The following is a 15,704-nucleotide window of genomic DNA, read 5'->3' on the forward strand; positions in this document are numbered from 1 at the left end:
CTGTCGTAACAAATTCTAATAATTATACATCCCATATAATAGATGAATTCTATGTCTGTGTCCATACAAGAGTCACTCTAACAAAGGCATTGTTGTTTTGGTGTTTATTACTTTGATCACTTTTTATTTGAACACAATGTAAAATATTTAAAGTATTGACTTGTTTTAAAAGCTCGTGTGTGTGTGTGGTACATGGGTTAGGACTATAGGATTATGGTAAAGCATGTGCTTCTTATACCAGAGAAAGGGTATGAGACATGATTAATTCTACCAGAAAATAAAAATTCTTGGTGAACAGTATCCCCTTAAGGACCTTGCATTAAAAGGGCATTATTTAAAAGATATTTTTTGAAAAGTTTAGTCTATAAATTTACTGAACTGTGATTGTTATAGAGTGATCTTTTGATGTAAGTATTGAAAAGCCACTTTTTTGTGTAATAGCTCTTTATAGAACTGTACAACTATATTGATTAGCAACAAGATACAGTATAATTGTTAATATTTATTAATGTAACAAATCAGTGATAATAGTGTTATGAAATCAACAAATTTATTCACTTAGGATAATATCCTAAGAGACTACACAGTCTGTAGTGGTTATCATTTGTCCTACATCGTTACCACATACATCAGTGTTTCTCCCCTGCATCAGAATCAACAGATAACACTTATTAAAAGTGTTGGCTCCTGAGTCCTGCTCCAAATATTGAATCAGACTTTCTGATTCAGACTTTCTGATTGGGAATCAGAATCTGAAACTTCAAGCAAACATCCCAGGTGATTGTGTTGTAGCTGCTTCCTCAGCTACACTTTGAGAAATACTGAACAAGATTCAGAAAGCACCCCTCTTCTGTCTCCCAGCTATGTATCAGGCCATATTGTACCATCACGGATACTAGTTAACGGATTATATAAGTGCAGTAAATAACATCCTTAAAATCTGAACAATAAAATGTTCTCCAGATTGCCTTTTCTAGAAATCTCATTCCACAATACATGTTTTTCCTTATGAAGTCACACAGTGCTGATTAAGCAGTCCTTTTCATATATTAATACAGAAAACAGAAGCCCCTAAAAAGCCTTCACTCCTGTCTTCTTACTCTGATAAGTCCATGCCATATAGACATATCTGAAACTGTTCTGCTAGCAGAAATTTTCTGTTTATCTTAACACACATTCTTCTTTAGAAGCTAAAAAGCATTAGCATTTTATCAAGTGATGTTGCTTCCTGAGGTCAAACCTGTGACACTTCTGAAAGTTAAGCTGTCCAGTCTATTGTTGAACAGAATTTTCAGCATCATATCGCTCAGCGTTTCAGTTTTCCAAAATTTCAGTTCATAAAGGTACTTAATTATTCCAACCCTGTGCCCACAAACAAAGGCAATGTGTTGTTACCTTTAGGTCCAAATTGAAGCAGTTTACAATTAAGAGTAAATTTCCTTTTTTCAGTAGTATTTCTCACGGGGAAAAAACATCAGCATTTTTAAGTTCCAATATATTGTCATGCTTGCAACTTAGAAGGGTAAGCCTATAGCGCCTTAAGGGCTCTAGACAAATGCTTTCAAGCCACTCTATTTGTGTCTGTCTGGTAAAGAGCCAGACAGAGAAAATGGAGGGGGGAGAAAAAAGGTTCCATCCTTTGCAATGCTCTGATTTAAGTCAGGCAGGGTCACTTTTCCTGATTATCCCCCACTGAACTTGATTGGGATGAATCTGTTCGACAGCTGAACCACAGACCTTAAGTTGCTGTTGGAAAGGATTTGATTCCTAGGAGAAAAATCTAGTACATATGCCGATGAACTCTACCTGGAGAGAAACATCTGAAACATTCTTCTTAGCAGAATTGATACTTAACCTTCCCTTCTCCAACCAAGGCATGTTTTCTCATGCATTTTCACATTTGCACCATCTCTTCCCTTTTTCTGGAAGTTCCCTATCAATCCCTGTTTCCTCTGTAAGAACATTTAGACATCCTAAATTTCAAATTCCACCTTCTTTATGAAATTTTTCTTAATTCTCCTAGGTAAAATTTAAGGGTGTCCTTTTAATACAGTTCTACTATGATACTTAAATAGTTCTTTACCTGCTTCTTATCGCTATATTCCTTGCTTTCAGTAAATATTTAATGTACAGATGAATGAATGAATGAATGAATGATTGTATAACATCCAATCTCTAAGTCTTTACCAAGGTTCTCTTCCCCTTTCATTATTAAAGCATACTGGTTTTTTTCCTTTGTATTTTGAGAGTTTCTCCCTTATTTCTTTCTGTGTTTCTGATGTACCATTCCTGAGTTTAATATTGTGGTTGTTATGCTCTTAGGACTTTGATCTCACATACTGGTGAAAACAGGCACCTTAGGATCAAGATTTGTAGCAATCTGGCAGACTTTATCTCTTCTATATTTTTGTAGTTCTCTAACTGCCATTTTTACTTTCCTGATTGTCGCTTTTATTTCTAGTTCTATAGCTCCTTCAGCTTGCGAAAGCCAAAATCTATTCTTCTATGGACATCTTCTTCAAAGTTCTTCTCTCTCTCTCTCTCTGCTTCTCTGCATTTACATTTAGTTGGCCCCAGGTGACTTTCCTATAGCGCTGCATAGAATAGTTATTGGTATCTTTTTAGAAACTTTATAAAATTAAACTTGTAACAAATTAAACAATCCAGAGGTGTATTAAAAGCTTTTAAATAATCTCTCATCTTTCCGAGATAACCTACCAATGTTAACAGTTTGATGTGTAGTCTTTTGTATTTTTCTTCGTGCTTTATACATTTCTAAATATATGTATCATTCAGTAACTTGCCTTTTACAGTTAAAGCTATATTAAAGACATTCCTCCAAGCTAGTAGGATAGCATAACTTATTCTCTTGAAAGCTACATTATGTTTTGTATTATGACAGTACCATGATTTATTTAACCATGTCACTATTAGGCATCCAGATTATTTCCAGGTTTTTGTTTTGCCACTGTATACAATGGTGTAGGTAACGTTCTTGTACATATCTTCTTAGATATGCATACTTTTTTCTAGAATTTTGAGATTTACTAAAATGGAATGCTGGCAGAAAGGATATGGGTCTTTTTCATTTTAATGGATGTTACAAGATGCATTCCAAAAAAGCTTGTAGCAATTCACATCCCTTCCAGCAATATATGAAAGTACATGTTTCTTCCTATTTTAGTCAGCATATTTCCCTTTATAGGTATATTTTTTGTTTTTTCTCCTTATGGATTGCCTAGTCATACATTTTGCCTTCTTTAAATAAGATTGTGTGTCTTTTCTAGATATTTTATAGGACCTCTCTGTGCATTTCTTTTCCTATATTTACATGCATACTCATAAAGAAATAGAGGTTCTGTAAATTACCTAGAAAAGACACACTTACAGAAACAGGTTACACACACACACACAATTTTCCCAACATGTCATCTTTTCACTTTGTTCATGTAACTTTCATAACATTTTTATGTAATCAGAAATAATAATTCCTTTAAGGCTCCTGGGTCTCCTGTCTCACTTCAGAAGATCACTCCATCCTATTTTTACATAATATTTTCCTAAATTCTTCTGGCATTTTTACAATTTTTTACATTTTGGTCTCTAAATCATATGGAATTTTAAAACATAAGTTAGGAGTCTTACTTTCCAATTGAGTTGTCAGTTTCTAGATACCATTTATGAAGCAAACCACTAATTTCTCCTTCAGTTAAACTACTATCTTTGCTATATATCAAATATTCTTGCATAGTTGGATCTGCTTCTAGACTTACCCTTCTGTTCTACTAATCTGTTTATTCCTGTGCCAATAATAAAACAGTTTGCTGTTCTGAGTAAATTTTATTCTCTGATAGGGCAATTCTCCCCTCACTGATTCTTCTTAGAATTTCTTGACTTCTCTTTGACATATGCTGTTCCCTAGAAACTTTAAATTAATTGTATCTGGTTCTAAAACAAAAACAAGAAGTACAAATGAGATTCATTTTGAAATTATGTAATTGCATACTTTACATATAAGTTAGGAAAATGCTAAATATTAAGACTTTTCATTTAAGAATATACCTATAAATTTAATGAAATCTTGTTTTGTGTTCTCATGATTTTATAGTATTAAGCAATATGGGTCTTATACCTTTTATAATAAATTTAATTCTGTATTTTGTAGCTTTTATTTTTATTATGAAAAGGTTTAATGATTATATTTTTAGCTAGTTATTGTTACTACAAAGGAGTTATTGGTATTTGCATAGTCTTCTTACCAAATTCTTTTATCAGTTCTAATAGTTTTTTTTTCATTCGAGTTGCTTTGACAGTATACGATCACAATCTGAAAATACAAATAATTTGATCTTTTTCTATATTTACATTGATTATTCTACTTTCTTGTCCGATTGCATTAGCTACAGTCCCAAAATAATATTGTATATGTAACCCTAGGAGAGTTTTTGATCACAAGCACAATCTTCATTACCAGGTAAAACAACCCTACACCTTTTCCTCTCTTTCTAATCTGGAATAATACAATCTAGAAAGAAATTTGGAGGTTTTTCTTTTTGTTCTCTCTTGAATTTAGGGAACCTAGGATAAATAAGCTGTAAGTAGCCAGCTACCTTCTTTCTTTGGTCCGCACCATTGGTTTCCCTAATTGCCTAATTAAATTGTACCTTTTTCACAGCTTAGAAGACAGAGATTGTGTGGAACTCCTCAATCCAACCCTCCAATCCCCCCCTGCCCTGACCAAGAAAAAAACCCTAAGAATGTAAAGTTTCAGAGTCAGGTAATCCCACCTCATCAGGGTGAATATATATGCGATGTAGGGGCAGAAAGGGGTGATCCCTTTCCTCCCCATCATAAAGGGTTATAGCTGACACCCCTGTTAAACAGGTTAACAAGAGAAAAGCGTAATAATTTTATTATGTGTACGTGTGTGCACAGGAGCCATACAGAATATGAAAGGGGACAGGTGGTTGAAGCTTAAATACCCTCTTCTTAGGGAAGAGGAATACTAGGGAATGAAGAGGCCCAATGCACAGACAATGATGGTAAAGGATTCTCTTTGCATAGTATCTAGATAAAGTCCCCCAGTTAATCTCTCGGAGCTGTCCCCAGAAGAACAGAAGAAAAGTCTCTCTGGGTGTGGTGAGGACGTGCAGTCTCTGCTCTTCTCTGATGGCTCATTTTTTTCTGGTTATTTGATGAGAGTCCTAGGGTGGGATTCTAGAGACAATTTCATTTTGTTTCAAAAGAAGCTTCCTTAGATAAGAAAATTCCAGAGAGAATCCCCCCAGTTGCTTCAGGAAAGAGGATCAGAGAGACAGGGAGGCAGGGGAAGGTCAGAGACAGACTTCGAATCTGAGGCTTCTTTCTGAGACCTTTCAGTTGTCCAAGCATTCAGCATGCGGAAGCACCATATTCTGGGGAATTGTTTTCTGTGCCCCAATGGTACCCACCCACCCCTTCCTGCATGTCTGCGTTTCCTTTGGTTTTTCTGTTTTTTAAATAAATCCTCTTCCCTCCCTTCTTTGACATATTACCTTGTACTTAAACCTCAGCTCAAGTGTCACTTTCTGAAGGAACTTCTCAAATCTCCTTACAGTTATCACTCTGTGTCTGTGGGTTCTGCACCCATGGTTTCAACCAACCGTGGACAGGAATTATTCAAGAAGGAAAAAGCATCTATGTTGAATATACAGGGACTTTTTTTTCTTGTCATTACTCTCCAAACAATACAGTATACCAGTGATTTGTGTAACATTTATATTGTATTAGGTATTATAATCTAGAGATGATTTAAGGTACATGGGAGGATGTGTGTCAGTTATATGCAAATGCTGTGTCATTTTACATAAGGGACTTGAGCATCCAACATCCTTATCTCTCTCTTGTAACATGTCACAGTTGAGTTTTCTGTTTATTTTCCGTGATTATTTGTATAATAAACATCTTTTTCCCGTATTGGACTATAAGACCCACAAGGGCAGGTATAGCATTTGGTGTTGCCCCTCATTTTATCCCTAGCACTATGCAGAATGATCACTTGGAAGAGATTTGCTGGCCGACTGCATCACAGAGGCAGAGACCGAACAGGATGTAGCATGTAGGCGTCAATGCTATTTAAGCACTTTCTTGTAGGAACCCTAAATAAAATGCCTCTAGTGGTTTCACTGTATATTCATTATAAGAGGTTTAACCCACTCTTCAGCCTTCCAGTGGATTTTAGAATGACTGTATCTTATAATTCATAGACCTACAGTAATAGAATTTTGTAAATAATCTCAGTTCTTGTCTTGTGAAAATATTTCTGATCAATCACATTAATACCCTTAGTCATTCAAAAAAATCTATGTTATCTGCATCTTTATGGCTTACTGAGTAGGAATTTCACTTTTCAAAGGAATATTATTTTAAAATATCACAATGATATATGCTGTTTAAAATTGATTCTGTTTAATATGTTCTCATGCGTAAGCTTTAGGTATCTAATAAATTTTAGCCATACATTGCAAATCTCTCTATATTTTAATATTATTATTGGTTAGTTTACTTCTTGGCTTACTCATGTCCACTCATGTCAGTCTTAGTTATTGTCATTCCTTCCAGTTTGGAAGAACGTTTATTTTCTAATATACATTTTGCACAGTGAATCTATAGGAAAATGTGACTGCATGAAGACAGTCTTCATTTCAGTGCTGATGCTCACTGTTCTGCATTAACATGATTCTCTTTCACTTTTTATTTCATCTTCTTGCAAAAACCAATATGCTTTGGAAAGTGTAATAGTACATTTTTTTTAGAGAAGTAGCGTGAGGTTTGTTTGTTTCTTACACAGATCCTGAAATGGAAAATGAAGAACAACCATCCTCTGAAAATGATTCTCAGAATCAGAGTGCTGAACAGATTTCATCAAGTTCTCAGGAGGTTGATTTGGTCGATCAAGAGTCTTCTGAGGAAAATTCTCTAAACTCTCACCCAGAATCATTATCTCCAGCAGATATGGACAATGCTGCAAGCATTTCCCCTTCTGAACAGACTTCTAATCCCACAGAAAACCATGAGACTGCAAATCTTAATGGTGAATGTACAGATTTAGATAACCAGCTTCAAGAACAATCAGAAACTGAGGAAGATTCCAATCCTAATGTTAGCTGGGGTAAAAAGGTCCAGCCTATAGACTCCATATTAGCAGACTGGAATGAAGATATAGAAGCATTTGAAATGATGGAGAAGGATGAGCTATGACTTGCTAAACAATCTGTTGGTAGGTATTTAAAAAGAAAAGGTAAACTGTGTGTGGTTAATAGACACCCTAATACTAAGCAGGCTTTCTAATGGGAGGCTTTAAGTATGGTGATGAACAACCACGTTCTGACTGGTGTAGTTATGGTAGGAATCTGGAGCATGCTGTGTTAGAATTGACCTTGTTTAAAACTGTCACATCAAAAATGGAAATCCACAGTTCCCCCTTCAAATGCAGCACTGCACCACCCTGCAACACCTCAGGCCAGGGAAAGATTACTGAGCATTCCTGGGAAGCAGATTTCTGTAGTCTCTGGATAGACAAGAAACAGAATTCATTTAGTAGTGGAGTGGGGAATCGAAGTTTGGATAGCCTTCTAATTAAAGGAAGCTTGCCTTTCTTGGTTTGGGGGTTAGAGGCTCTTTTGGGAAGATGCATCCGGGTATTGTGGCATTCTGATTATGCTGCCTTCACAAAACACTCTAAGTGACCTAAATGGTTATGAAGCAAATGCATTTATGGTGAAAACAGTCTTTGCTCATCGCTTTCTCTTGTTTCATTTAGTGACAAATGATCAAGATGACTTGATTTTTTTTCCTTCTTAACAATGTCCTTTTTATTTAAACCAAAGGTGAAGCCAGTGTATTTTCTCAGTGAGTTCTCTGCATAAAGACTAATCAGTGGGACCAGGTAAAAAGGTCATATAATATATTGTGGAGATTGCTTACTTAATACTTCTGAAAAATGGGGTAAGGGAGAAACGATAATGTTGCAATATGAACCTCCCATTGGGCCTTCCATAGGGAAAGCTATGACTACTCTGAAATGGAACCTAGCATTATATCCTTGTAGGGTAGATTATAAATCTTTTCCAGTTCATTTCTCTTAGAGGTGATTACCTCTAGCCATCAGCCTTACTCCATCCCATGTTTGGTATGCAATTTGAGCCACAAGGCTCATATCGCCAACAGCTATATACATTTTGTTCCATTTTTCTATCTTACAGAGCCATGATAAAACTGTGGTTAGTGATTTAAAATTCCTGGAGTAACTACTGTTTTTCTCCTTTGAAACTTAGGTTTCTAAAGTTGCACCTAAGGAGTCTGTCACATTTTCCGTTGAATCATGGTTTTGGTTTTTGTTTTTAACAGATATTCCTTCTGATATGGACTTGAAAATTAGTCTATGGTGACCTGTGTTTTAAAAAAAAGTACAGTAACAACTAGCCATATAGCCATATAGCTTAATAAGAATCCCCCCGCCCCCTTTTTTTTTGGTTGTTGTCGTTGTAGTCTGGTGCTGGCCACATTTAAGTTTAAAAAATTTTTAAATTTTGTTGTTGATGCCTGTAGACAGCCCTATAGTTGAAATCATGGCTTTATTCATTTTATTTATTTTTGAAACTTGCCTGAATCAGTTCTAAAGGAATATTTAAGAGACGTAATTTTCTTCTCTTTACCATAACATTACACAAAACTTTTTCCTAAAACACGGTTGTGAGGTACTGGTGAGCTGTAAGTGGAGCTGTTAAAAACAGCAGTGCTGTATTGTAGTTATGTATATTCGTGTACAGTATGTTTAGATCCCAGGTAAACATATTCTTTTCTGAGAGGATAAATACCTGCATTCAGATATTCCAGGTAAATATAATTGAGTCAGGGAGTAGTAAATCTAATGGAGAATTCATTTTGGGGAGGGGGAAAAAGAATAGTATGCAAGACCCTTATTGGCTTTTAATTATACCTGAAACCAAAATGGATATTTTTAGTCTCTCTGCATGTGAGATTTGATGTAACAAGATAGAACTATAATATATACAGTATATGGAAGGATAGACATAGTGCTTTGTTCATTTTAATTGCAAGCTGCCAAAATAGCTGAAGCTTAATTACTTGACTTGCCTTGATTTGTAGGACTGGGGCTTGGAGAAAATGAGCAGATGTTCCTCTAAGACATTGATTACAGAAGCCTTATATACATGGATTTGATTTTGTATTTGTAGCTGAAAGCCATTGTTGTCTAAATCTAACTTTTTTAAGTTATCAAAACAACCTAATTTCTTTTCCAACAAGGAGAACTTAATGACATGAAAGATTGTGTGACACATTGGAAAAGTCAGCTTACTGCCACTCTCTTCCTTTGGCCATTAGAGGGAGGTGTTGCCTCATCGACGCTTAGAAGCAAATCGTTCACTTGTTTAGAAAAGTAAATCCTTAAAAACAAAAAAAAAAGAAAGAAAAGGAAAAAATGTAACCAATTTTTCTTAATACCCAGAAGGAATTATACTTAGTATTTCCCGAGTTAAAAAAAGAGGATATAATGTTCATCTGAAAAACTCCAGCGTTGTAATTGACTCTACATTCATTTACTTACTTGACATACTGCCACAGAGTAGTTTTTTAGTTCATTAAAAATTCCAAAGGCATTAGTTGTTTTTTTTTTTTTAATGTTTTGTTTTTTAGTTACCTTTTATAGACATTTTAGTAACTTGCTAAAGATTCAGGGGATTCTATGAAACCCCAATTTAGAAACATCTGGTCTACCTCAGTTAAATGTTGACTGCTTAGAAATATAGCTGAAGTGATCACCACAGCCATAAAATTGTTTGAGTAAGAAACATTTATATAATGTTTACAAATCTGGAATCAAGTAAGGATTTTAGCTGCAAGTTAAGAGATATTAGAGCAAGTATTTAATTCAGGTATTTTCAAGTTTTAAAAACCTGTTTACCTACTAAAAATAGCTAGAGTTTTTTTCTGCATATAAAAGTTCATTGAAATGATATGCCCTTATTTGCAATACTTTTCCCATAAAGTTTTAAGTGTGAAAGAATTGTAATTTACTAGATATGTTTGGTATGGGATATTTTATTGGGCAGGTTTTCTTTTTTCTTCTTAAATTGTAATAGGCTTCCAAAAAGAGTATAATTGTTTCAGAACAAATTAACTCTTGGCATTATATATCTCCCTTTTTCTTTACAGTATTAGTAAAATGAAAAATTGTACACTTTCTGATTTTAACTTCACTAATATAATTACTCTCTCAAGAAGTTTTTAAAATTTAAATTACCATCACACAACCTTTTTATAGTAAAGCCAACATTTGTTCTCTCACCAAACCCCATGCCAAATTCATCATGAAGAAAGCTCAGCATAAGTAATTCAAATACTGCTTATAATTTTAGAGAAGGGGGGGTAGAATTTAGTAAATAGTCCAGCCGGTCGTTTTATGCACAAGGCTTCAGTCAGAACATAGAAAAAAAAAACATTCTGTGAATGAAATATTGTATGTTCAGATTTTATAAAAGACATTTTTAAAAGCCCAATTTACAGCCGTATATTTTCTTATGATGTAATTTATGAAAAAGATGTCTGTACTAACAGGTGCTGTAACACTACTGTTGTTGGATTTTATTGTTTGATGATAAATGTATACAATATTTCTAAGGGAAACTATGTACTGTGATGTAAAAGTCTGGGCAAAATGTATATAATCCTGTATATAATTGTGTATTTGATTATAATTACTGATTGTAAAGATTTAATAAAATATGTAAATATTCTGGTTTAGTTTTAATTTGAATTTTTAGAATCACTGTGCATATCTTTATACTTTTATATCTTGATATTTATCACTCTGTTTTCCTTTTTTTTTTTTTTTAAACTTTCATTTTATCCTCAGGGGAGTGAATTCTGGGGACATTTTAGGCTGTAGAAACCCAAGTTTGTGGGCTAAAGTAAGGATTTTGGACCTTGTTCTAAGAAATCACTGAAGGTTTTCAACAAGTCAGTAACATGCACAAAGGTAATGGTAAGTGAATAAAACTCTAGAATTGTATATAAAGTATGATCCAGTGTTTGCTCACTCTCTCCATACACATACATACACACACACACACACACACACATATACACATACATATATAATGACATTGACTCATTTATTCAACAAAGACTAAGTACATGCATGCCTTCTGTATGCCAGGCACCATTATAGGACCTGGGGTGGTTGTAGTGGACAAATGGACAAAATGTAGTAAAGAAGATAGAAAATAAAGTAGTAAATAAAAAGGACAATGAGTTTATGAAGAAAAAATTATGGTGAGGGGATAGAGAGTGATGGAAATCATGGAGTGAGGGTCTAGTTAAATAGCCAAAATACTAACAAATACAGTGGTTATCTTGGATTATAGGCAATTGCTATTTCCTTATTTGTATATGTCAGTATTTTCATAAGTTTCCAAAATAAACATTATGATTTTAAAAATAAGTAGTTTAGGTCAGTGAAAGAATAGAAGAGAACATGAAAAATACACACCAGGTGGGGCATGGTGGTGCACACCTATAATCCCCTCTCCTCATGAGGCTGAGGTTGGGAGGATTGCTTGTGCCCGGAACTTTGGGACCAGCCTGGGCAACATAGGAGACCCCGTCTCAAAAACAAAATCCCCCCAGAATCCTCCTATCTCGTGTTTCTGCACGATTCAACCAGTCCCATATGTACTGCACACCTACCATGGACATAAGCAGCATTTGGCTGGGACTCAAAACCTTGAGAGGAGATGAGGTTTACCAAGAAAACTGGGTGGAATAGGAAAAAGAGACCGAAAATAGAGCCCTGAGATTCCTAGAATCTGGGGACAGCAGAGGAGGAAGGACATTTGCAGAAGGGAATGAAAAAGAGCAGTTGGAGAGGTGGGAGGAAGACAAGGCTGGAGCAGCGTATAAAAACCAAGACAGCATTTCAAGGATGGAGTGGCCAATAGCCTGAAACCCCTAAAAAGTAGTTTCTTGGTTTTAGCAACCTTTTCTGAAGTCCCCTACCCCACCAAATATCCACAGGAGGCAGTGGGTACTTGGTGCAAGGCAGACTGTTGCTATGGAAGACTGTGGGGCTCCATCTTTTAATATTTGAGGAAAACCAGAAATTCCGGTGAAATCTTACTTTAAAACATTGTTTGAGTTAAACAAAATATACGTGACAGCAAAGGTCTCCAGTTTGCAACCTCCAAGCTGTCAGATCCTTACCTCCACATGTGTACATACAAGGAAGACCCCATTCATTTTTAGAGGATCATTCACCAATTTCCAGTTCCAGATTTATCATATGCACCACAGACCTCTTTCAACTGTTGAGATTTTCTTATGTCTTAATGGCCCTGGTGGTAATTAAGTGGCTTTTTAAATGTAGATTAATCTTTTAATCAAGTAGGTCAATGGAAAGGGGACATCCATTCACCTTCCTACAATTACTCTTTTTAAAAAAAGGTTTTGAGAGAGGGTCTCACTATGTTGGCCAGGCTGGAGTGCAGTGGCTATTCACAGGTGAGGACATAGTGCCCGGCAGCTCTGAACTCCTGGCCTTAAGCAGTCCTTCCACATCAGCCTCCCAAGTAACTGGGATTACAGGCGCCTGCCACCACGCCTGGCTTCACCTTTCTACGTTTTCTAATGTCAACCTTTGAGACCATCTTTAACCTGAGGTAATGAAAGTTTCTCTCTTGAATCCAGCTCAGGTCTTGTTTCCATCAACTGGTCTGGCCAGACTGCTGACTCAACTTCACCCCACCTTCTTCCTTCTGTGGTTCCTGGTGGCTCGCTGTCTCCAAGCCACATACTCCCCTAGGGTATATCTGTAAGCTTCTACTCAGCTCAGCAGTGGTTCCTTCAAGTTCCAGAAACACCTCAAAGAGGACTGGTCCAGGCCAGCTGTCTAATAAGCTATATGAACACTAGTATCCTCCTTGCAGTCCCAATAATATCCTAATAATAAAAGCAACCAACACTTTTTTTTTTCTTTTTTTGACAGAGTTTTACTGTGTCATCCAGGCTGGAGTGCAGTGGCGCAAACTCGGGACACTGCAACCTTTGCCTCCCGGGTTCAAGCAGTTCTCCTGCCTTAGCCTTCCTAGTAGTTGGGATTATTGGCGTGCGCCACCATGCCCAGCTAATTTTTGTATTTTTAGTAGAGATGGGATTTCGCTATGTTGACCAGGCTGGTCTTGAACTCCTGACCTCAAGTGATCTGACCGCCTCAGCCTCCCAAAGTGCTGGGATTACAGGTGTGAGCCGTCGCACCCAGTCAGAACCACTCTGTGAACCCTCACTAGGCATTAACATACACTGAGTGCTCTATATGATTCCTTATCCATATGGCAACCTTGCAAGATACCTATAATTTCATTTAAGCGGCTCACCCAAAGCCACAGAGCAAGGTAGATGGGCCTGGGATTTGAACCTAGATTAGCCTGATTTCTGCGATACAGACTGACTCTCCTAACTATGCACAATTAATCTATTTGAACCAAGGGTGTGTAATGTGGCTGCCATGAAGGCTGACTCAGATACCCTTACAAACAACATTCACCTGCCAAACAGTCAGCTATCAAAGGGATCTGGGAGTTGGAGGTACTTATAGGACCTGGGGTGGTTGTAGTGGACAAATGGACAAAATGTAGTAAAGAAGGTAGAAAATAAAGTAAATAAAAAGGACAATGAGTTTATGAAGAAAAAGTTATGGTGAGGGGCTAGAGAGTGACTTCCTAAAGAGGTAGGAAGAGGAAAAAGGACTGCTTACAGCTTCAGGCCTTATGGTCTTTTGAGTCAAGAGGATATTTATCAGACTTCAAAATGGTAGATACAAGAGACAAGTCTTTGTTTCCAAGGCAACTACCAATTTCTCTGATCCTTGGCTCCAACATTTCATCATCTCCTGTCACAATGGCTCCACCTAGGAAACATCTACAAACCACGCAAGAAACCCATGTATGTGTTTTACCAGCTTATCACTGGCCTGGGAACGGCTTGCAAAAAGGAAAAGTTGGGCCTCGTCACTTTTGTCTCACCTCTGCCAGTGCCTAGCTCTTCAAAGGCATTCACTAAGCTCTTGTGGGGTGAATTGAATGAAACACCTGGTTCAGAATGAGTGGATGTTTTCTGTCACTTCCCCAAATCACATTTATCCTGAAAGGGCTAGGATTTGCAATCACAGAAATGTCAAAGAAACGATGTGCCAATTTTGAAGACAGTTGTATGAAGGTAGTCCTAAAAATCTTTTTTGTCGTTGTTGGAAGTAAACATTGAAGAGAGCACAACTCATGTAAGGGTCTCAGAATTTTAGAGCCAAAAGATTTTTTAAGTTGTCAGGCCGTTGATTCTCCTCATTGGACGAGAAGAAGACAGACTCCGGAGGTGGGAAGTGACTTGACCAAGGTCACACATCTCCACAACTGATTGTACTCTTAGGTAGCGTGGAGGTTCTGGCACAGCTGCTTCACAGTCGTCCTCAGGCCTTACAGCCTGAGTTCCTCCACTCTGTTTAAGTTAACATTCAGCCAGAGGGATAATTACTAACATCAGAACTTCAGAGCTGCCCCTGAGACGCCTTGGCAAAACTCTAGGGTTCCACTGAATACAGTGTAAAAACTACTGACTTAAACAATGTATTGTTCCTCATTTAAACTTTTAGCACATTCAAGCAAAACTGTCTTTTAATTCCCTGAAAACTGGCTATTCTGATTAGCAGCATTTATTCTCTTCCTTTCCTGATGAATAAACTCATTAATGAAAGAATACATCCTGTACTTTCTTTTGTGTGTTCATCTGAATTAACCTAAGTGTGGGCAGAGCTCAAAATGCTGAGACCAAGATACAGATCCTTTGCCTGGTGGGCCCTCTTGTGGGTCTTGAAGTCAAGGGTTCCTAAGCTTTGTGGTGATGGCAAAAATGGTCCTCTTTAGACCAAAATCACTAAACGTGACATTTCTAAATTTGAAATTCTGAGTAAGAGCTACAGGAAAGAATGGTAACCTGTTTATCTCTGTATTGGTAAGGCAATAATGGAAAATTCTAGGCTAACCAAGTAAGAGGCATCTCACTTTAAGCCAGTACTTTCTAAACCTCTGTGAGGCTGAGAATGGTGGCTCACACCTGTAATCCCAGCCCTTTGGGAGGCCGAGGCAGGTGGATCACCTGAGGTCAGGAGTTCAAGACCAGCCTGGCCAACATGGTGAAACCCTGTCTCTACAAAAATACAAAATTAGCCGGGCATGGTGGTGGGCACCTGTAATTCCCAGCTACTCAGGAGGCTGAGGCAGGAGAATGGCATGAACCCGGGAGACAGAGGTTGCAGTGAGCCGAGATGGCACCACTGCCCTCCAACCTGGGTGACGGGTTGCGGGGGCGGGTACAAAAACAAAATCAATCCTCTGTGAAACTCTACTACTTTTGTAATAATAATGCTCATTAATGGATGTTTACATTTATCAGGTACTTAGAACTTATGCTTTTGTAAGACCTTTATGAGACACATACCTTTGTTATTCCCATTTTATTGATGAGAAAACAGGCTTAGCAGTGGAGTTTTAACTGAAACCAAAGAAACACACTGGCTAAATTAAACAGGCAAGTGTGTGAGGGTAGATGCAGGAAAAAAGAAGGCTCCTGGAAGGTTCCAGTGGTGGCACCAA

General features: G+C 37.1%; 1 protein-coding gene across 11 annotated transcripts in view; it reads left to right on the forward strand.

The window, feature by feature from the left end:
- Positions 1–15,704, forward strand: part of EDEM3 (ER degradation enhancing alpha-mannosidase like protein 3) — an 81,513-nt gene that overhangs the window by 58,265 nt on the left and 7,544 nt on the right. For 8 of the 11 annotated variants that reach the window (XM_021929517.2, XM_021929528.2, XM_021929523.2 and 5 more), the window contains one exon: positions 6,830–10,813. In XM_021929517.2, the coding sequence (XP_021785209.1) occupies positions 6,830–7,239 (410 nt within the window). In that variant the 3' untranslated portion in view covers positions 7,240–10,813. Of the gene's footprint in view, positions 1–6,829; positions 10,814–10,918; positions 13,054–15,704 lie in introns of those variants that run through there. The other 3 variants (XR_002518260.2, XR_004179474.1, XM_021929522.2) reach the window with 3 other exon arrangements.

The sequence above is a fragment of the Papio anubis genome, chromosome 1 (assembly GCF_008728515.1).
Source record: "Papio anubis isolate 15944 chromosome 1, Panubis1.0, whole genome shotgun sequence".
Lineage (NCBI taxonomy): Eukaryota > Metazoa > Chordata > Mammalia > Primates > Cercopithecidae > Papio > Papio anubis.